At 63.2% G+C, this 20,361-nt stretch overlaps 2 protein-coding genes across 2 annotated transcripts; both read right to left on the reverse strand.

Annotated features, from left to right (window-relative positions):
- Positions 1–1,643: 1,643 nt before the first annotated feature.
- LOC125321133 (serine/threonine-protein kinase pim-1-like) lies at positions 1,644–10,840 on the reverse strand. Its single transcript, XM_048293529.1, has 7 exons — positions 10,800–10,840; positions 3,816–4,224; positions 3,648–3,698; positions 3,076–3,442; positions 2,263–2,439; positions 1,865–2,014; positions 1,644–1,681 (listed from the first exon to the last, which is right to left on the reverse strand). The coding sequence occupies exons 1-6, from the start codon at positions 10,838–10,840 to the stop codon at positions 1,908–1,910; spliced, it is 1,152 nt and encodes a 383-aa protein (XP_048149486.1). The 3' UTR covers positions 1,644–1,681; positions 1,865–1,907.
- Positions 10,841–11,170: 330 nt separating this feature from the next.
- LOC125321128 (serine/threonine-protein kinase pim-1-like) lies at positions 11,171–16,862 on the reverse strand. Its single transcript, XM_048293524.1, has 7 exons — positions 16,814–16,862; positions 16,563–16,704; positions 13,079–13,487; positions 12,911–12,961; positions 12,339–12,705; positions 11,526–11,702; positions 11,171–11,277 (listed from the first exon to the last, which is right to left on the reverse strand). The coding sequence occupies exons 1-7, from the start codon at positions 16,860–16,862 to the stop codon at positions 11,171–11,173; spliced, it is 1,302 nt and encodes a 433-aa protein (XP_048149481.1).
- Between the last annotated feature and the right edge of the window lie 3,499 nt (positions 16,863–20,361).

The following is a 20,361-nucleotide window of genomic DNA, read 5'->3' on the forward strand; positions in this document are numbered from 1 at the left end:
CCCAAATCTCACCAGACCTCTGAGACATTGCTGTTCTTCAGGCAGTGACTACACGAGTCCCTAAACCTGGGGCTCGCTCTTCCTCGTGGCCAGGGGCATCAAGGAAGGCTACAGTGCAATGGGGACTGCAGTGAGCTGGGAACTCACTGGGGGAAAGAGGGAGCACTTGTGGAGCAAAAGGCAGGTGGGGGAGAGAACTGTTCAGAGAAGGGCTGAGCTTCAGCTTGAGCAAGCTGAAAAACGTCATTGGGGGTCATCCCAGACTGATTTCATTTCAGAAGTTACTGAACAAGTTTGTTATTGGGGGGTGTCATATTTTCCCCTGGAGGTGCACGCTCTGCAAACGTGAGCTGCACTGCCGAGCTGCTCGGGCACGTCTCTGCTGCAGGTCACGGCGTTTCTTCTTTGGCTTCTCGTGGCCCCGGGGCTGAGCCGCAGCAGAGCCCTGGCGGAGCCCAGAGCAGCCTCAGCATCCGCAGAGCCCGGCTGCAAGGAGACAAAGCAGAAAGCGCCCGTCGGCTGAAGGCTCCCATTCCCCTTGTCCCAGCCGCCCGCGGTGCCCAGGCCGTGCTGGCCGTGCTCAGAGCGCTGCCCAAAGCTGCCCAGCATTGCTGCCTCTGGCAGGAGAGCAGGAGTGCAGGACACGTGCCCAGCCTGCAGCCGGCCGTGGCACAGCCACCTCCTCAGCAGCTGCCCAGAGCGGGATGCTGCTGCGCTCGCTGCCGTCTCCCAAAAGCCCTTATCCCAGCCGTGCCAAGAGGACGGGCACCCACCTCACGCCTCCCGCCGCCAGAAGAAAAGCTGCTCCCAAACGCTGTCCTCAGCCTTCTCCAAGGGCACGTCCCACCCACGCCGCAGCTGCTCCCAAGCACTTCGCCATCCGGACCCGACAGCACCTAGAACGCTTCCTTTGGAAAAACAAACCATAAATCAATGAAAAGAGATTACAGACAAAAAGGGGAAACAAGGAAAAAGGTAAAAAATCTTCTCTCTGCTGGGGCCTTGAGGAAGGCCCAAGCCCGCCATGCGAGGGAAAAACCCACCCACGGGCCAGGGCAGCCCACGCTTTCTCCCTTCCCCCTGCACTGCCCCCAAAAGTCATGCTGAGCCCAAAGCCAACAAGGGCAGTGGAGTAGCCCAAGCCCTTCCTTGCCTGCAGAGCAAAGCAGCCCATGCACAGCTTCTGCTGTCCAACCTCTGCTCCCACCATGGGGCTTGCTTTGTGTCGGGCCAGCTGCCCCAGCCCCAACGTGGGGCACGGTGGGTGCTGGGGGCTGTTGGCAGGGCCAGGAGCAGACTCCCAGTTCAAAACCAGCCCAGCCTATCCCCCCAGCCCTGCCAAAAAGCAGCTTGGCAGCCGACTGAAGAATTGGTTGCATCCGCCCCAGCAAAGGGGGGAACCTTTGCTTCCCGGCCAGGCTGTGCAATGCACAAATCTGGGAGCGGCCCCCTGCGTGTGGACTCATCTGCAAATTCGCCGTGGAGCCTGGCTTTGGAGAAGGTGCCACAATTGAAGTCCATCATCTTCAGCTTGCCAGGTGGAGGAAGAGCTTGTCATCCTTGATGTCACCCTCCATGTCTCCAGCAGCAGCAGCCGCACCTGGCACAGCTTCTCCAGGGGCTTCTTCTTCCCTGGGGCTGGAGCAGGCTGTCAGTGCTCTGCCCAGGGCCCCGGCTGTTGCTGAAGCAGGACAAGCAAAAGCAGCTGGCATGGGGGCCACCAGTGCTGGGAAGAGCAGCTCAGCTCCAGCAGCAGGGCTGCGCCGTGCCCAGCTGAGGAGCCCTGCGCAGCGATTCAGGCAAGACAAAAACTCTGCCTTTCTTTGCTGCCTCTTGCCAAGGCACGTGTGCAGCTGGAACTTACCGGCTCCCTGGCTCAAAGCGTGCGTGTGGCTCTCTCCATTCTCCTACGGCTCGCGAATATCCTGCATCCAAGGATCACAGGACAGGTCTTCTAATGAGGGCCTTTCCGAGGAGAGCACGGATAAACACCGTCGGATGAGATCCTGGCACTCTGCGCAGAGAAAGCAGAAAGCACCAGTCAGTTGCAGAAGGCTCCTGTCCGCTTTGCCCCACTCTTGCCATGGCCAGGCCGTGCTGCGTGTGCTCAGGGCTGTGCCTAAACTTTGCCATCAATTCTTTCTTTTGGAGGGGAGCAGGACATTGCCACCTCCTCAGCAGCTGCCAGTGTGGCATGCTCCTGAGCCCGCTGCTGTCTCCCAGCACTGCTCTTCCCCCCGTGCTGCAGAGACGAGGATCCACCTGGAGAGAGCCGTCGTGGGAGCGAGAGCCGGCCCCAGGTGCTGTTCCAGCCCCTCCTGAAAGGGTGCTCCCCGCAGACCATCTGGTGCAGCACGATGCCCAGGGACCAGACGGTCGCTGCCTCGCCGTGGTACCAGCCGAGGTGCGTCCATTCCGGGGGGCTGTAGGACGGTGTTCCTATGGAATAGAGATGGAGTTCTTCAGGGGGACGCTGCCTGCTCCCAGAGCCTCACCCCAGCATCCCTGGGCCTGCGGGGGCCGCACCCGCTGCCCTCTCGCCAGCACCGGGGACTTGTGTACAAACTGGGGGTTGGAAAAGAAGCCGCTGGTGTCGCAAGAGGGCAGCAGAAGCCCTGGCAAGGCCCGAGCATTCCATGCAAAGGAAAAACGCACTTGGTGCTGGGGAAAAACCACGCTTTCATCCTCCCTGCCTGCACTGCCCCAGAAACCATTCTTAAGCCAAGGCAAGCGCGGGCAGCAGAGCGGTCCGAGCCCTGTCTCGCCTGCACACCAAACGGGCTGGAGCACAGGTTCTGGCCCCCCCCCTCTCTGCTACCCCCACCCACGGGTGTTTCTGTGGCGCTGGCTGCCCCAGCCCCAGCGACAGTCCTGGGCAGAGTGGCTGGCAAAGGCGGCCAGCAGGGCTGGAAGATGGGCCCTCAGCCAGCGCCGCTCAAAAGCAGCTCAGCTGAAGACTCCGGCTGCCATGACTGGCAGCAAAAGGGACAATCCCCCGGGCCACAGCCGGCTTGGGCTGTGAGCTGTTGGGCTCTGAGATGCCGCTACCAGGAGCCTCCCCCTGCGTGGGCTCACCTGCAAAGCTGGTGTAGGCTGCGGCTTGCAGGTAGGTGCCACAGCCAAAGTCGATGAGTTTGGCCTGCCCGGTGGCCAGGTCAACCAGGATGTTCTCTGGTTTGATGTCCCGGTGCAGGACCCCGCAGCTGGTGCAGTGCCGCACGGCCTCCAGCACCTGGCGGAACAGGTGCCGCGCCACCTCCTCGCACAGGAAGCCCCGTGCCCAAATGAAGTGCAGGAGGTCCTGAGACCGCTCCGGGCGCTCCAGCACCATCACCACGTTGCTGGGGAGCTCCAGCCACTCGTGGAGCTGGACGATGCCGGGGAAGCCAGCGGACACCTTGTCCAGCAGCACGATCTCCAGTGGTGCTCGGGTGCCGTCGGGCTGTGGGAGGAGCACGATGCCGTCAGCGGGGCCGATGCCGTGCCGGGGCTCGGCAAGCCCTCAGCCAGCCGGGGACGCTATGCGCGCTCCGCTGGTCCCACGGCCGCTCTCCCTCGAGGCGTTCTGGCGGCTTCCACCCTGCCGGGCCTCGGCTCATCCCCGCCCGTCGCGCCCCGGCTTCTCCCGCTGCCCCTCGCTCACTCACCAGCCGGCCCCAATGGTGGATGCGGTTCCGTGGCACCCGTTTGATGGCCACCTGCAAGGCAAGGGGAGCAGCGGGCTGAGCTCGCCGCCCGCCGTGCCGAGCCCCATGCTCCTTCTCCTCCTCCTTTGCCCCCCGCCTCCTGCGCCCGCCGCCGGCCCCGCCACTCACCGGGGCGCCGTCCGAGAGCCGCGTCGCCGCGAAGACGCTGCCGAAGCCGCCGCGCCCCAGCAGCGAACCCAGCCGGTACCGCTCCTTCAGGCCCTGCTGCGCCTTCCCTGCCGGCGAGACGCGGCCGTCAGCGCTCGGCCCGGGGCCAGGAACGGCCCCCGAGCGCCGCTCAACCGCCCCGGGCCGGCCATGTCCACATGTTGGCTCTTTTGAAGCGGACACCGGCGGCTCGGGGCCGGCGGCCGCGCTCAAGAGCGGCGGACTTCGGAGCGGGGAAGACGCTGCGGAGGCGGCGGGAGCGGCCGCGCCGCCTGTGTCCCCGGCGGGCCCCGGCAGGAGCCGAGGCCGCGGTCGGGGTGGGGGTAGGGGTCGGGGTCGGGGTCGGGGTCGGGCCAGCCGCAGCCAGGGGCTGGCGATGGTGCCCAGGAGCCAGGCACTGACGCCCGCCCAGCAGCGCCGCAGCCAGGACGGCGAGAGCCGGGCGGACGCGGGACCGCGGCGGGACGCCCGGGGGCGGGGAGGGGGCAGCCCCGCCCGGGGCCGGGGGCGGGCCGGGGGCATGGCCCGGCCGGGCGTGGGGAGAGGGAGGCCGCGGGACGGGGGGTTGGGGAACGAAAGGGAGAGCGGGAGAGGGTGCGAGACACTGGGAGAGGGAGAGGAGGAGCAGGAGAAGGGACGCAGAGGGTTCGTGGACTCGCTGCTCTTGTGCTGCTCTTGTGCTGCTGCCGCTGCTGCCGCTGCTGCCGCTGCTGCCGCTGCCGCTGAAGCGCTGGGAGCGTTTGTCCGCGTGTCCGTGTGTCCGGTGCCCGTTTGTCCGTTCCCCCCCGCGCGCCCCACGGCCGAGCCCCGCGCGCCCCGGGGCAGCACGGGCCGCTCCGCTCCGGGGCCGAGGCGGAGTCCCGGAGCATCTCTTCCTCCCGCAGCCACAGCAAACCCGCTCGGCCATTGGGAGCATTTTTGCACACGTTTCCCTTTGAAGGAAAGGGAAATGGGCCTCTCTACCCCCATTTCCAAGGAGTCTCCCTGGGGTTTTGGCACCTGCAGCGACAGGGCAGCGATTGGGCTTCAAACTTCAAGAAACACATGGAGGGGCTGGAGCATGTCCAGAGATGGGAACGGAGCTGGGGAAGGGTCTGGAGGACTTCTGAGGGGCAGCTGAGGGATCTGAGGGGGCTGAGCCTGGAGGAAAGGAGGCTCAGGGGGGACCTGGCTCTCTCCAAGTCCCTTACAGGAGAGGGCAGCCAGGAGGGCTGGGGCTCTGCTCCCAAGGGAAAGGACGAGAGGAAATGGCCTCGGGGGAACCTTTGGGGTGGATGGTGGGGAAATTCTCATCCTCCATGTCTCGACAGAGGGGGAGGGGGGGAGGGGTGGGGCACGACCTGGGGACACGGGGGTGGTGACGGTGGGCTGGGGACACGGGAAAGGGCACGGGAAAGGGCACGGGAAGCCAAAGCCCCGCTGAGCGCTGGCGCTGGGCTGGCACGGGGTGAGCCGGCAGCAGGGCCCCACAGCCCTGAGGGACTCGCCCTGACGCCCGGGGAGTATTGATCCCGGTCTCTAAAAAGTGACACTCAATAAAATACCATTAGAAGATGCCTCCTTCTCCTTCTCCTCCTCCCCCATCCCTTCTCCTGCTCCCCCCGGGCCCAGTGCCCACCCTTGGCCCCCCGTTTTCCCAGCGCGGTCGCATCCCGCGGGAGGAGCCGGGATGGAGTCGGGGCAGGTCGGGCTGGGGCAGGGCTGGGCTGTGGGCCCGGCCTGGGAGCCCCCCACGCGCCCCCTCCGCAAATTCCCCTGGCGGGGGGCGCTGGGGGCGAGGGGGGGCGCAGGTGGGGTCCGGGTGGGGAGCGCTGGGCGCTGCGGGTCTGCCTGGCAACTGGTGAGTCACCAGCGCCGCGCGCTCTGATTGCCTGAAGGTTGTTCAGCGCCTTCTCTGATTATCTGATACTCGCGGGGAATTTTGGTTGGTCGGTGGGGGCTGTGGGGCGGCTTAGGGGGCGGGGCCTCTGCGCCTTTGGGGTTCGCTGGGTGCCGATTTGGGGTTGAGGTGCCTCCCAAGGACCCCCCCGGGGGGGCGACACAAGGGTGACACACGGGGGTCCCCATTCCCGATCCATCCTGGGGCCGGTTCCGCCCCCTCCACTCTCGGTCCCCGCGCGGGATCCCCCAAAGTCCCTTCCCACTGTTCCCCAATCAACGGGACCGGGGCGAACTGGGAAGCCTTCCTGGGAACACTGGGAGCAGCCGGGCAGGGGCAGAGTGACCGCGGGGCTGGGGGGGACACACGACCCCCCAAAATCAGTTCAGTGCCGCAGCGTGTTGTGCACAATGTATATGCTGATAAGAGAAGGGGGTGCTTTTGGAACGTGTTCCTTCCTGACACGTCTGTCTGTGGGAGCTTTAGGTGCTTGGACTCAGGGATACCGAAGGTGTGTGAAAGTGACTGGGCTGCGAGAATCATGTTGCACAGGGAAGAGGGAAGGTCAGCAAATGTTTCCTGTCCTGGCACATCTGTCAGTCTGAACTGCAGCTGGAGATGCTTCACTTCCGCCAAGGACTCTGCCACCTGGAGAGAAGGATGCGCTCGATGGAGTTGAGAAAGAAAGTGCGTATCACTAGCTTGTTTCCTCTAGTTCCTAGACAGCAAAGGGGCTATGAAAGCCAGCACTGGCTTTTTGTTCTAGGACTTTTTCTTGACAAGCAGCTGCTGGATGTTTGGAAGGGGGTTTGGCATATGCTAAAATGAGAGGGTAAGATGGTACACTGAGCTTGAGAGAAGAAGCATATCTTCAGGGATTTGGATGCATTTCAGAGGGTGTGAGTTCCATGCTGAGCAGCTGATGGCACAGAAAAGGTTCTAAAGAAAGAGGCCGTGCTGGAATTGCCTTTTCTTTTGCAGCCTAGAAACTGCACAGCCAACAGCAAAAACGATTCCTCCTCCCTCCCTGCTACATGCAGGATCACATTCCTTTATGTCTCCAAGAGGCAGGGTGCACAGCCGAGCTCTTCCACCGACTGCTCGCACACCACTGGGGCCGCGCCAGCGAAGCGCTTGGCTTTTTCCTGGGCACTGTCAGCGCTCATCGAAACAAGCACACGATAGCGCTGCCCACTTGCAGAAGAAGGAATCACTGCGAGCCCAGCTCGAAAGCAGCCCAAGGGCAGAGGCAACTTGGAAACTTCCCTGCTCTCAAATCAACGGTGTCAGGACAAAAAGATTTCCCTCATCTTCCCCTTGCAAGTGCAGACTCCTCTTTGCACCCACACTCCAAGAGCAAGATGAACTCCTTTGCCCTAACTTGCACTTTCCTTCTCAGCTCTAGGCACCATCCTAAGCCTTCCCTCTCGCAGAGTCAGGATCCAAAGACAACGGCACCAGGACAAAAGGCTCCCGAGCTTGGCCTTTGCATTCCCGCTGACAGCTCAACAGCTCTAACCCAGACAACTGCCTGGTGGGAACAGCCTTTAGAATCACTCCGAGCACCTCATGACAAGGAGCTGCAGCGTGTGGCGATGAATCTCCAGCGGCCTCCTGCCCCAGGGTGTCCCCCGGGAGCAGCCATGCTCCAGGCCGTCACTGCCACCTGCACACCCAAAGGAGCCGGTGTTCCACACCACGGCTGTGCCTGGGACAGAGACGCGAGCGGCCACAGAAGTGGCCATGGCACTGTCCGCACGCTGTCCCTGCTGCTTCTCCCCCAGCCGCTGGCGGGGCACCAACTCCCAGCCACCCACTCCTAAAGCCACTGGGACACTGCGGGGGCTCGTGGAAGCCGGCGGCCATTGTGACACAGCGGGGCTGCACAGAACCCACGCTGCTTTGTGACCCGTGGCTCCCAGGAGAGCCTTTGTGATGCTGGGGACCTACACGGAACCCTGGCTCCACTGTGACACCAGCACAGAAGCTCGGGGAGCCCTGCAGACCGTGGGGATGCTAGGGAAGCTGACGGAAGCCTGGGCACCACAGTGACGCTATGGAACCTGGTGGAACCGAGGGGCCACGGTGACACTCTGGGGCCTTTTGGAAGCAATGAGACCCTGGTGGGAAGCCACGGGATGATTAATCCTGGCAGGAAACTGCTCCAGGTGGGCTCCTCTCTCCCAGCTTCCACAAGCGCTGCTAGGATCCCACTGCGGCACTGGCTTGTCCCGGGCTCACGGCTTCCTTTGGGAATGGCTCTGCTCCAGGATGGCACGCTGCAGAGAATGCAGGTAGATTTTGTGCTCCCTCCTGGCATGCAGGTGGACAAGAAAGCCTGATCCAGCCCCCCCTCAGCCCATGTCCGGCTGTGTCACTGGGGCGGGGGAACTTTGGGAGCAGCCCCAGCCCTGCTGCACAAATCCACAGGGAGCTGGGATTTTTCCAAGTCTCGTGTCTCCGTTGTGCCGTACTCCCAAAGAAGCAGCACCCCCTCCCGATGAACACGGCGAGTTACGCGGATGCTTGTCAGCTCCACTGCCTGCCTAGAAATCTGGGAACTGCTTCTACATGCTGCTCCCTTCAGCTCTTGGGCACCGACTGACACAGAGCTGGGAAACAAATCCCCTGGCTGCTGGCTGACAAGGTGACTTCCGCCAGAGTCAGAGCTCCGTGGGAAATCTCTATCCACGCCTGTCCTTTGAATAGATCCGCACACGGGGTGCGCAGGGACGTGTCCTGTATGGAAAGGAAGGAGTGTGCCAGCACCGTGACTTGACACTTTCCCTCTCCGTGTGCGTTGCAGAGCCACGGGTACACAGACGTGATGGAAACCCTCGCACAGCCAGAGCCTTCTGTCCCTGCAGAACGGAGCGCGGTGGGTGGGGGCGGTTGGTGGGCAGCGAGTCCCGGACAGCGGGCGAGATCCGGCTCCACAGCTGCCAGGCCCCGCTAAGGCTTAATGCCGCCTCCTCGGCAACAGGAAAGGCCTTCAGCCTCGTCCCTGCCCAGAGGAGCAGCGCTGGCCTGGCTGCACAGCTCCTTTTCCCCACAGGTCACAGGAGATGAGATCACAATGCTTGCAAACACCGACTGCGAGCCACAGCTCTGGGTGCTCACCATGAACCTCAGCTCTGCGAGCGCTGTCTGCCCCAGGCTCCAGGGGATGCAGTGGGAGCCCGGCTGGGCTCTGCCCTGGGACCATCCTCCAGGGACAGCTGCACACAGGGAGCATTTGGTTGCCACAAAGAGCCAGGCCATGGCTGCAGGGAGCTGCTCCAGGTGCGGCCTGCACTGCTGTGTGCTGCGCTCTGGGGCTGCTGCTCCCCGCAGAGGGGACTGCCCTGGGGTGCCAGAGGAGACAAAGAAGCTCCATCTTAAGCCTAGCTGGGCTGGGTGGCTGGGCTGGGAAGAGTGGCGAGAGTCAAGGGCATTCACAGAGCTCATCCTGCTCTGCTCTGTGAAGAACGAGGAAAAGGGAGTGGGAAGCCAGCAGTGAGCAGAGCTGAGGCCTGGAGAGCAGCTCTGAATGACACCCAAATCTCACCAGACCTCTGAGACATTGCTGTTCTTCAGGCAGTGACTACACGAGTCCCTAAACCTGGGGCTCGCTCTTCCTCGTGGCCAGGGGCATCAAGGAAGGCTACAGTGCAATGGGGACTGCAGTGAGCTGGGAACTCACTGGGGGAAAGAGGGAGCACTTGTGGAGCAAAAGGCAGGTGGGGGAGAGAACTGTTCAGAGAAGGGCTGAGCTTCAGCTTGAGCAAGCTGAAAAACGTCATTGGGGGTCATCCCAGACTGATTTCATTCAGAAGTTACTGAACAAGTTTGTTATTGGGGGGTGTCATATTTTCCCCTGGAGGTGCACGCTCTGCAAACGTGAGCTGCACTGCCGAGCTGCTCGGGCACGTCTCTGCTGCAGGTCACGGCGTTTCTTCTTTGGCTTCTCGTGGCCCGGGGCTGAGCCGCAGCAGAGCCCTGGCGGAGCCCAGAGCAGCCTCAGCATCCGCAGAGCCCGGCTGCAAGGAGACAAAGCAGAAAGCGCCCGTCGGCTGAAGGCTCCCATTCCCCTTGTCCCAGCCGCCCGCGGTGCCCAGGCCGTGCTGGCCGTGCTCAGAGCGCTGCCCAAAGCTGCCCAGCATTGCTGCCTCTGGCAGGAGAGCAGGAGTGCAGGACACGTGCCCAGCCTGCAGCCGGCCGTGGCACAGCCACCTCCTCAGCAGCTGCCCAGAGCGGGATGCTGCTGCGCTCGCTGCCGTCTCCCAAAAGCCCTTATCCCAGCCGTGCCAAGAGGACGGGCACCCACCTCACGCCTCCCGCCGCCAGAAGAAAAGCTGCTCCCAAACGCTGTCCTCAGCCTTCTCCAAGGGCACGTCCCACCCACGCCGCAGCTGCTCCCAAGCACTTCGCCATCCGGACCCGACAGCACCTAGAACGCTTCCTTTGGAAAAACAAACCATAAATCAATGAAAAGAGATTACAGACAAAAAGGGGAAACAAGGAAAAAGGTAAAAAATCTTCTCTCTGCTGGGGCCTTGAGGAAGGCCCAAGCCCGCCATGCGAGGGAAAAACCCACCCACGGGCCAGGGCAGCCCACGCTTTCTCCCTTCCCCCTGCACTGCCCCCAAAAGTCATGCTGAGCCCAAAGCCAACAAGGGCAGTGGAGTAGCCCAAGCCCTTCCTTGCCTGCAGAGCAAAGCAGCCCATGCACAGCTTCTGCTGTCCAACCTCTGCTCCCACCATGGGGCTTGCTTTGTGTCGGGCCAGCTGCCCCAGCCCCAACGTGGGGCACGGTGGGTGCTGGGGGCTGTTGGCAGGGCCAGGAGCAGACTCCCAGTTCAAAACCAGCCCAGCCTATCCCCCAGCCCTGCAAAAAGCAGCTTGGCAGCCGACTGAAGAATTGGTTGCATCCGCCCCAGCAAAGGGGGGAACCTTTGCTTCCCGGCCAGGCTGTGCAATGCACAAATCTGGGAGCGGCCCCCTGCGTGTGGACTCATCTGCAAATTCGCCGTGGAGCCTGGCTTTGGAGAAGGTGCCACAATTGAAGTCCATCATCTTCAGCTTGCCAGGTGGAGAAGAGCTTGTCATCCTTGATGTCACCCTCCATGTCTCCAGCAGCAGCAGCCGCACCTGGCACAGCTTCTCCAGGGGCTTCTTCTTCCCTGGGGCTGGAGCAGGCTGTCAGTGCTCTGCCCAGGGCCCCGGCTGTTGCTGAAGCAGGACAAGCAAAAGCAGCTGGCATGGGGGCCACCAGTGCTGGGAAGAGCAGCTCAGCTCCAGCAGCAGGGCTGCGCCGTGCCCAGCTGAGGAGCCCTGCGCAGCGATTCAGGCAGGACAAAAACTCTGCCTTTCTTTGCTGCCTCTTGCCAAGGCACGTGTGCAGCTGGAACTTACCGGCTCCCTGGCTCAAAGCGTGCGTGTGGCTCTCTCCATTCTCCTACGGCTCGCGAATATCTTGCATCCAAGGATCACAGGACAGGTCTTCTAATGAGGGCCTTTCCGAGGAGAGCACGGATAAACACCGTCGGATGAGATCCTGGCACTCTGCGCAGAGAAAGCAGAAAGCACCAGTCAGTTGCAGAAGGCTCCTGTCCGCTTTGCCCCACTCTTGCCATGGCCAGGCCGTGCTGCGTGTGCTCAGGGCTGTGCCTAAACTTTGCCATCAATTCTTTCTTTTGGAGGGGAGCAGGACATTGCCACCTCCTCAGCAGCTGCCAGTGTGGCATGCTCCTGAGCCCGCTGCTGTCTCCCAGCACTGCTCTTCCCCCCGTGCTGCAGAGACGAGGATCCACCTGGAGAGAGCCGTCGTGGGAGCGAGAGCCGGCCCCAGGTGCTGTTCCAGCCCCTCCTGAAAGGGTGCTCCCCGCAGACCATCTGGTGCAGCACGATGCCCAGGGACCAGACGGTCGCTGCCTCGCCGTGGTACCAGCCGAGGTGCGTCCATTCCGGGGGGCTGTAGGACGGTGTTCCTATGGAATAGAGATGGAGTTCTTCAGGGGGACGCTGCCTGCTCCCAGAGCCTCACCCCAGCATCCCTGGGCCTGCGGGGGCCGCACCCGCTGCCCTCTCGCCAGCACCGGGGACTTGTGTACAAACTGGGGGTTGGAAAAGAAGCCGCTGGTGTCGCAAGAGGGCAGCAGAAGCCCTGGCAAGGCCCGAGCATTCCATGCAAAGGAAAAACGCACTTGGTGCTGGGGAAAAACCACGCTTTCATCCTCCCTGCCTGCACTGCCCCAGAAACCATTCTTAAGCCAAGGCAAGCGCGGGCAGCAGAGCGGTCCGAGCCCTGTCTCGCCTGCACACCAAACGGGCTGGAGCACAGGTTCTGGCCCCCCCCCTCTCTGCTACCCCCACCCACGGGTGTTTCTGTGGCGCTGGCTGCCCCAGCCCCAGCGACAGTCCTGGGCAGAGTGGCTGGCAAAGGCGGCCAGCAGGGCTGGAAGATGGGCCCTCAGCCAGCGCCGCTCAAAAGCAGCTCAGCTGAAGACTCCGGCTGCCATGACTGGCAGCAAAAGGGACAATCCCCCGGGCCACAGCCGGCTTGGGCTGTGAGCTGTTGGGCTCTGAGATGCCGCTACCAGGAGCCTCCCCCTGCGTGGGCTCACCTGCAAAGCTGGTGTAGGCTGCGGCTTGCAGGTAGGTGCCACAGCCAAAGTCGATGAGTTTGGCCTGCCCGGTGGCCAGGTCAACCAGGATGTTCTCTGGTTTGATGTCCCGGTGCAGGACCCCGCAGCTGGTGCAGTGCCGCACGGCCTCCAGCACCTGGCGGAACAGGTGCCGCGCCACCTCCTCGCACAGGAAGCCCCGTGCCCAAATGAAGTGCAGGAGGTCCTGAGACCGCTCCGGGCGCTCCAGCACCATCACCACGTTGCTGGGGAGCTCCAGCCACTCGTGGAGCTGGACGATGCCGGGGAAGCCAGCGGACACCTTGTCCAGCAGCACGATCTCCAGTGGTGCTCGGGTGCCGTCGGGCTGTGGGAGGAGCACGATGCCGTCAGCGGGGCCGATGCCGTGCCGGGGCTCGGCAAGCCCTCAGCCAGCCGGGGACGCTCTGCGCGCTCCGCTGGTCCCACGGCCGCTCTCCCTCGAGGCGTTCTGGCGGCTTCCACCCTGCCGGGCCTCGGCTCATCCCCGCCCGTCGCGCCCCGGCTTCTCCCGCTGCCCCTCGCTCACTCACCAGCCGGCCCCAATGGTGGATGCGGTTCCGTGGCACCCGTTTGATGGCCACCTGCAAGGCAAGGGGAGCAGCGGGCTGAGCTCGCCGCCCGCCGTGCCGAGCCCCATGCTCCTTCTCCTCCTCCTTTGCCCCCCGCCTCCTGCGCCCGCCGCCGGCCCCGCCACTCACCGGGGCGCCGTCCGAGAGCCGCGTCGCCGCGAAGACGCTGCCGAAGCCGCCGCGCCCCAGCAGCGAACCCAGCCGGTACCGCTCCTTCAGGCCCTGCTGCGCCTTCCCTGCCGGCGAGACGCGGCCGTCAGCGCTCGGCCCGGGGCCAGGAACGGCCCCCGAGCGCCGCTCAACCGCCCCGGGCCGGCCATGTCCACATGTTGGCTCTTTTGAAGCGGACACCGGCGGCTCGGGGCCGGCGGCCGCGCTCAAGAGCGGCGGACTTCGGAGCGGGGAAGACGCTGCGGAGGCGGCGGGAGCGGCCGCGCCGCCTGTGTCCCCGGCGGGCCCCGGCAGGAGCCGAGGCCGCGGTCGGGGTGGGGGTAGGGGTCGGGGTCGGGGTCGGGGTCGGGCCAGCCGCAGCCAGGGGCTGGCGATGGTGCCCAGGAGCCAGGCACTGACGCCCGCCCAGCAGCGCCGCAGCCAGGACGGCGAGAGCCGGGCGGACGCGGGACCGCGGCGGGACGCCCGGGGGCGGGGAGGGGGCAGCCCCGCCCGGGGCCGGGGGCGGGCCGGGGGCATGGCCCGGCCGGGCGTGGGGAGAGGGAGGCCGCGGGACGGGGGGTTGGGGAACGAAAGGGAGAGCGGGAGAGGGTGCGAGACACTGGGAGAGGGAGAGGAGGAGCAGGAGAAGGGACGCAGAGGGTTCGTGGACTCGCTGCTCTTGTGCTGCTCTTGTGCTGCTGCCGCTGCTGCCGCTGCTGCCGCTGCTGCCGCTGCCGCTGAAGCGCTGGGAGCGTTTGTCCGCGTGTCCGTGTGTCCGGTGCCCGTTTGTCCGTTCCCCCCCGCGCGCCCCACGGCCGAGCCCCGCGCGCCCCGGGGCAGCACGGGCCGCTCCGCTCCGGGGCCGAGGCGGAGTCCCGGAGCATCTCTTCCTCCCGCAGCCACAGCAAACCCGCTCGGCCATTGGGAGCATTTTTGCACACGTTTCCCTTTGAAGGAAAGGGAAATGGGCCTCTCTACCCCCATTTCCAAGGAGTCTCCCTGGGGTTTTGGCACCTGCAGCGACAGGGCAGCGATTGGGCTTCAAACTTCAAGAAACACATGGAGGGGCTGGAGCATGTCCAGAGATGGGAACGGAGCTGGGGAAGGGTCTGGAGGACTTCTGAGGGGCAGCTGAGGGATCTGAGGGGGCTGAGCCTGGAGGAAAGGAGGCTCAGGGGGGACCTGGCTCTCTCCAAGTCCCTTACAGGAGAGGGCAGCCAGGAGGGCTGGGGCTCTGCTCCCAAGGGAAAGGACGAGAGGAAATGGCCTCGGGGGAACCTTTGGGGTGGATGGTGGGGAAATTCTCATCCTCCATGTCTCGACAGAGGGGGAGGGGGGGAGGGGTGGGGCACGACCTGGGGACACGGGGGTGGTGACGGTGGGCTGGGGACACGGGAAAGGGCACGGGAAAGGGCACGGGAAGCCAAAGCCCCGCTGAGCGCTGGCGCTGGGCTGGCACGGGGTGAGCCGGCAGCAGGGCCCCACAGCCCTGAGGGACTCGCCCTGACGCCCGGGGAGTATTGATCCCGGTCTCTAAAAAGTGACACTCAATAAAATACCATTAGAAGATGCCTCCTTCTCCTTCTCCTCCTCCCCCATCCCTTCTCCTGCTCCCCCCGGGCCCAGTGCCCACCCTTGGCCCCCCGTTTTCCCAGCGCGGTCGCATCCGGCGGGAGGAGCCGGGATGGAGTCGGGGCAGGTCGGGCTGGGGCAGGGCTGGGCTGTGGGCCCGGCCTGGGAGCCCCCCACGCGCCCCCTCCGCAAATTCCCCTGGCGGGGGGCGCTGGGGGCGAGGGGGGGCGCAGGTGGGGTCCGGGTGGGGAGCGCTGGGCGCTGCGGGTCTGCCTGGCAACTGGTGAGTCACCAGCGCCGCGCGCTCTGATTGCCTGAAGGTTGTTCAGCGCCTTCTCTGATTATCTGATACTCGCGGGGAATTTTGGTTGGTCGGTGGGGGCTGTGGGGCGGCTTAGGGGGCGGGGCCTCTGCGCCTTTGGGGTTCGCTGGGTGCCGATTTGGGGTTGAGGTGCCTCCCAAGGACCCCCCCGGGGGGGCGACACAAGGGTGACACACGGGGGTCCCCATTCCCGATCCATCCTGGGGCCGGTTCCGCCCCCTCCACTCTCGGTCCCCGCGCGGGATCCCCCAAAGTCCCTTCCCACTGTTCCCCAATCAACGGGACCGGGGCGAACTGGGAAGCCTTCCTGGGAACACTGGGAGCAGCCGGGCAGGGGCAGAGTGACCGCGGGGCTGGGGGGGACACACGACCCCCCAAAATCAGTTCAGTGCCGCAGCGTGTTGTGCACAATGTATATGCTGATAAGAGAAGGGGGTGCTTTTGGAACGTGTTCCTTCCTGACACGTCTGTCTGTGGGAGCTTTAGGTGCTTGGACTCAGGGATACCGAAGGTGTGTGAAAGTGACTGGGCTGCGAGAATCATGTTGCACAGGGAAGAGGGAAGGTCAGCAAATGTTTCCTGTCCTGGCACATCTGTCAGTCTGAACTGCAGCTGGAGATGCTTCACTTCCGCCAAGGACTCTGCCACCTGGAGAGAAGGATGCGCTCGATGGAGTTGAGAAAGAAAGTGCGTATCACTAGCTTGTTTCCTCTAGTTCCTAGACAGCAAAGGGGCTATGAAAGCCAGCACTGGCTTTTTGTTCTAGGACTTTTTCTTGACAAGCAGCTGCTGGATGTTTGGAAGGGGGTTTGGCATATGCTAAAATGAGAGGGTAAGATGGTACACTGAGCTTGAGAGAAGAAGCATATCTTCAGGGATTTGGATGCATTTCAGAGGGTGTGAGTTCCATGCTGAGCAGCTGATGGCACAGAAAAGGTTCTAAAGAAAGAGGCCGTGCTGGAATTGCCTTTTCTTTTGCAGCCTAGAAACTGCACAGCCAACAGCAAAAACGATTCCTCCTCCCTCCCTGCTACATGCAGGATCACATTCCTTTATGTCTCCAAGAGGCAGGGTGCACAGCCGAGCTCTTCCACCGACTGCTCGCACACCACTGGGGCCGCGCCAGCGAAGCGCTTGGCTTTTTCCTGGGCACTGTCAGCGCTCATCGAAACAAGCACACGATAGCGCTGCCCACTTGCAGAAGAAGGAATCACTGCGAGCCCAGCTCGAAAGCAGCCCAAGGGCAGAGGCAACTTGGAAACTTCCCTGCTCTCAAATCAACGGTGTCAGGACAAAAAGATTTCCCTCATCTTCCCCTTGCAAGTGCAGACTCCTCTTTGCACCCACACTCCAAGAGCAAGATGAACTCCTTTGCCCTAACTTGCACTTTCCTTCTCAGCTCTAGGCACCATCCTAAGCCTTCCCTCTCGCAGAGTCAGGATCCAAAGACAACGGCACCAGGACAAAAGGCTCCCGAGCTTGGCCTTTGCATTCCCGCTGACAGCTCAACAGCTCTAACCCAGACAACTGCCTGGTGGGAACAGCCTTTAGAATCACTCCGAGCACCTCATGACAAGGAGCTGCAGCGTGTGGCGATGAATCTCCAGCGGCCTCCTGCCCCAGGGTGTCCCCCGGGAGCAGCCATGCTCCAGGCCGTCACTGCCACCTGCACACCCAAAGGAGCCGGTGTTCCACACCACGGCTGTGCCTGGGACAGAGACGCGAGCGGCCACAGAAGTGGCCATGGCACTGTCCGCACGCTGTCCCTGCTGCTTCTCCCCCAGCCGCTGGCGGGGCACCAACTCCCAGCCACCCACTCCTAAAGCCACTGGGACACTGCGGGGGCTCGTGGAAGCCGGCGGCCATTGTGACACAGCGGGGCTGCACAGAACCCACGCTGCTTTGTGACCCGTGGCTTCCAGGAGAGCCTTTGTGATGCTGGGGACCTACACGGAACCCTGGCTCCACTGTGACACCAGCACAGAAGCTCGGGGAGCCCTGCAGACCGTGGGGATGCTAGGGAAGCTGACGGAAGCCTGGGCACCACAGTGACGCTATGGAACCTGGTGGAACCGAGGGGCCACGGTGACACTCTGGGGCCTTTTGGAAGCAATGAGACCCTGGTGGGAAGCCACGGGATGATTAATCCTGGCAGGAAACTGCTCCAGGTGGGCTCCTCTCTCCCAGCTTCCACAAGCGCTGCTAGGATCCCACTGCGGCACTGGCTTGTCCCGGGCTCACGGCTTCCTTTGGGAATGGCTCTGCTCCAGGATGGCACGCTGCAGAGAATGCAGGTAGATTTTGTGCTCCCTCCTGGCATGCAGGTGGACAAGAAAGCCTGATCCAGCCCCCCCTCAGCCCATGTCCGGCTGTGTCACTGGGGCGGGGGAACTTTGGGAGCAGCCCCAGCCCTGCTGCACAAATCCACAGGGAGCTGGGATTTTTCCAAGTCTCGTGTCTCCGTTGTGCCGTACTCCCAAAGAAGCAGCACCCCCTCCCGATGAACACGGCGAGTTACGCGGATGCTTGTCAGCTCCACTGCCTGCCTAGAAATCTGGGAACTGCTTCTACATGCTGCTCCCTTCAGCTCTTGGGCACCGACTGGCACAGAGCTGGGAAACAAATCCCCTGGCTGCTGGCTGACAAGGTGACTTCCGCCAGAGTCAGAGCTCCGTGGGAAATCTCTATCCACGCCTGTCCTTTGAATAGATCCGCACACGGGGTGCGCAGGGACGTGTCCTGTATGGAAAGGAAGGAGTGTGCCAGCACCGTGACTTGACACTTTCCCTCTCCGTGTGCGTTGCAGAGCCACGGGTACACAGACGTGATGGAAACCCTCGCACAGCCAGAGCCTTCTGTCCCTGCAGAACGGAGCGCGGTGGGTGGGGGCGGTTGGTGGGCAGCGAGTCCCGGACAGCGGGCGAGATCCGGCTCCACAGCTGCCAGGCCCCGCTAAGGCTTAATGCCGCCTCCTCGGCAACAGGAAAGGCCTTCAGCCTCGTCCCTGCCCAGAGGAGCAGCGCTGGCCTGGCTGCACAGCTCCTTTTCCCCACAGGTCACAGGAGATGAGATCACAATGCTTGCAAACACCGACTGCGAGCCACAGCTCTGGGTGCTCACCATGAACCTCAGCTCTGCGAGCGCTGTCTGCCCCAGGCTCCAGGGGATGCAGTGGGAGCCCGGCTGGGCTCTGCCCTGGGACCATCCTCCAGGGACAGCTGCACACAGGGAGCATTTGGTTGCCACAAAGAGCCAGGCCACGGCTGCAGGGAGCTGCTCCAGGTGCGGCCTGCACTGCTGTGTGCTGCGCTCTGGGGCTGCTGCTCCCCGCAGAGGGGACTGCCCTGGGGTGCCAGAGGAGACAAAGAAGCTCCATCTTAAGCCTAGCTGGGCTGGGTGGCTGGGCTGGGAAGAGTGGCGAGAGTCAAGGGCATTCACAGAGCTCATCCTGCTCTGTGAAGAACGAGGAAAAGGGAGTGGGAAGCCAGCAGTGAGCAGAGCTGAGGCCTGGAGAGCAGCTCTGAATGACACCCAAATCTCACCAGACCTCTGAGACATTGCTGTTCTTCAGGCAGTGACTACACGAGTCCCTAAACCTGGGGCTCGCTCTTCCTCGTGGCCAGGGGCATCAAGGAAGGCTACAGTGCAATGGGGACTGCAGTGAGCTGGGAACTCACTGGGGGAAAGAGGGAGCACTTGTGGAGCAAAAGGCAGGTGGGGGAGAGAACTGTTCAGAGAAGGGCTGAGCTTCAGCTTGAGCAAGCTGAAAAACGTCATTGGGGGTCATCCCAGACTGATTTCATTTCAGAAGTTACTGAACAAGTTTGTTATTGGGGGGTGTCATATTTTCCCCTGGAGGTGCACGCTCTGCAAACGTGAGCTGCACTGCCGAGCTGCTCGGGCACGTCTCTGCTGCAGGTCACGGCGTTTCTTCTTTGGCTTCTCGTGGCCCCGGGGCTGAGCCGCAGCAGAGCCCTGGCGGAGCCCAGAGCAGCCTCAGCATCCGCAGAGCCCGGCTGCAAGGAGACAAAGCAGAAAGCGCCCGTCGGCTGAAGGCTCCCATTCCCCTTGTCCCAGCCGCCCGCGGTGCCCAGGCCGTGCTGGCCGTGCTCAGAGCGCTGCCCAAAGCTGCCCAGCATTGCTGCCTCTGGCAGGAGAGCAGGAGTGCAGGACACGTGCCCAGCCTGCAGCCGGCCGTGGCACAGCCACCTCCTCAGCAGCTGCCCAGAGCGGGATGCTGCTGCGCTCGCTGCCGTCTCCCAAAAGCCCTTATCCCAGCCGTGCCAAGAGGACGGGCACCCACCTCACGCCTCCCGCCGCCAGAAGAAAAGCTGCTCCCAAACGCTGTCCTCAGCCTTCTCCAAGGGCACGTCCCACCCACGCCGCAGCTGCTCCCAAGCACTTCGCCATCCGGACCCGACAGCACCTAGAACGCTTCCTTTGGAAAAACAAACCATAAATCAATGAAAAGAGATTACAGACAAAAAGGGGAAACAAGGAAAAAGGTAAAAAATCTTCTCTCTGCTGGGGCCTTGAGGAAGGCCCAAGCCCGCCATGCGAGGGAAAAACCCACCCACGGGCCAGGGCAGCCCACGCTTTCTCCCTTCCCCCTGCACTGCCCCCAAAAGTCATGCTGAGCCCAAAGCCAACAAGGGCAGTGGAGTAGCCCAAGCCCTTCCTTGCCTGCAGAGCAAAGCAGCCCATGCACAGCTTCTGCTGTCCAACCTCTGCTCCCACCATGGGGCTTGCTTTGTGTCGGGCCAGCTGCCCCAGCCCCAACGTGGGGCACGGTGGGTGCTGGGGGCTGTTGGCAGGGCCAGGAGCAGACTCCCAGTTCAAAACCAGCCCAGCCTATCCCCCCAGCCCTGCCAAAAAGCAGCTTGGCAGCCGACTGAAGAATTGGTTGCATCCGCCCCAGCAAAGGGGGGAACCTTTGCTTCCCGGCCAGGCTGTGCAATGCACAAATCTGGGAGCGGCCCCCTGCGTGTGGACTCATCTGCAAATTCGCCGTGGAGCCTGGCTTTGGAGAAGGTGCCACAATTGAAGTCCATCATCTTCAGCTTGCCAGGTGGAGGAAGAGCTTGTCATCCTTGATGTCACCCTCCATGTCTCCAGCAGCAGCAGCCGCACCTGGCACAGCTTCTCCAGGGGCTTCTTCTTCCCTGGGGCTGGAGCAGGCTGTCAGTGCTCTGCCCAGGGCCCCGGCTGTTGCTGAAGCAGGACAAGCAAAAGCAGCTGGCATGGGGGCCACCAGTGCTGGGAAGAGCAGCTCAGCTCCAGCAGCAGGGCTGCGCCGTGCCCAGCTGAGGAGCCCTGCGCAGCGATTCAGGCAGGACAAAAACTCTGCCTTTCTTTGCTGCCTCTT

The sequence above is a fragment of the Corvus hawaiiensis genome, unplaced genomic scaffold, assembly GCF_020740725.1.
Source record: "Corvus hawaiiensis isolate bCorHaw1 unplaced genomic scaffold, bCorHaw1.pri.cur scaffold_93_ctg1, whole genome shotgun sequence".
Classification (NCBI taxonomy): Eukaryota; Metazoa; Chordata; class Aves; order Passeriformes; family Corvidae; genus Corvus; species Corvus hawaiiensis.

Coding starts and splice junctions, on each gene's coding strand:
- LOC125321128 (XM_048293524.1), bottom strand. CDS start 16,862: ATGGCCGCCGGCTTCCACGAGCCCCCGCAGTGTCCCAGTGGCTTTAGG. Junction 16,705..16,813: donor GTGTCCCAGTGGCTTTAGGA/GTGGGTGGCTGG, acceptor TCTCTGTCCCAG/GCACAGCCGTGGTGTGGAAC. Junction 11,703..12,338: donor AGCCTACACCAGCTTTGCAG/GTGAGCCCACGC, acceptor TCTATTCCATAG/GAACACCGTCCTACAGCCCC.
- LOC125321133 (XM_048293529.1), bottom strand. CDS start 10,840: ATGGAGGGTGACATCAAGGATGACAAGCTCTTCTCCACCTG. Junction 2,440..3,075: donor AGCCTACACCAGCTTTGCAG/GTGAGCCCACGC, acceptor TCTATTCCATAG/GAACACCGTCCTACAGCCCC. Junction 2,015..2,262: donor CCCACGACGGCTCTCTCCAG/GTGGATCCTCGT, acceptor TTCTCTGCGCAG/AGTGCCAGGATCTCATCCGA.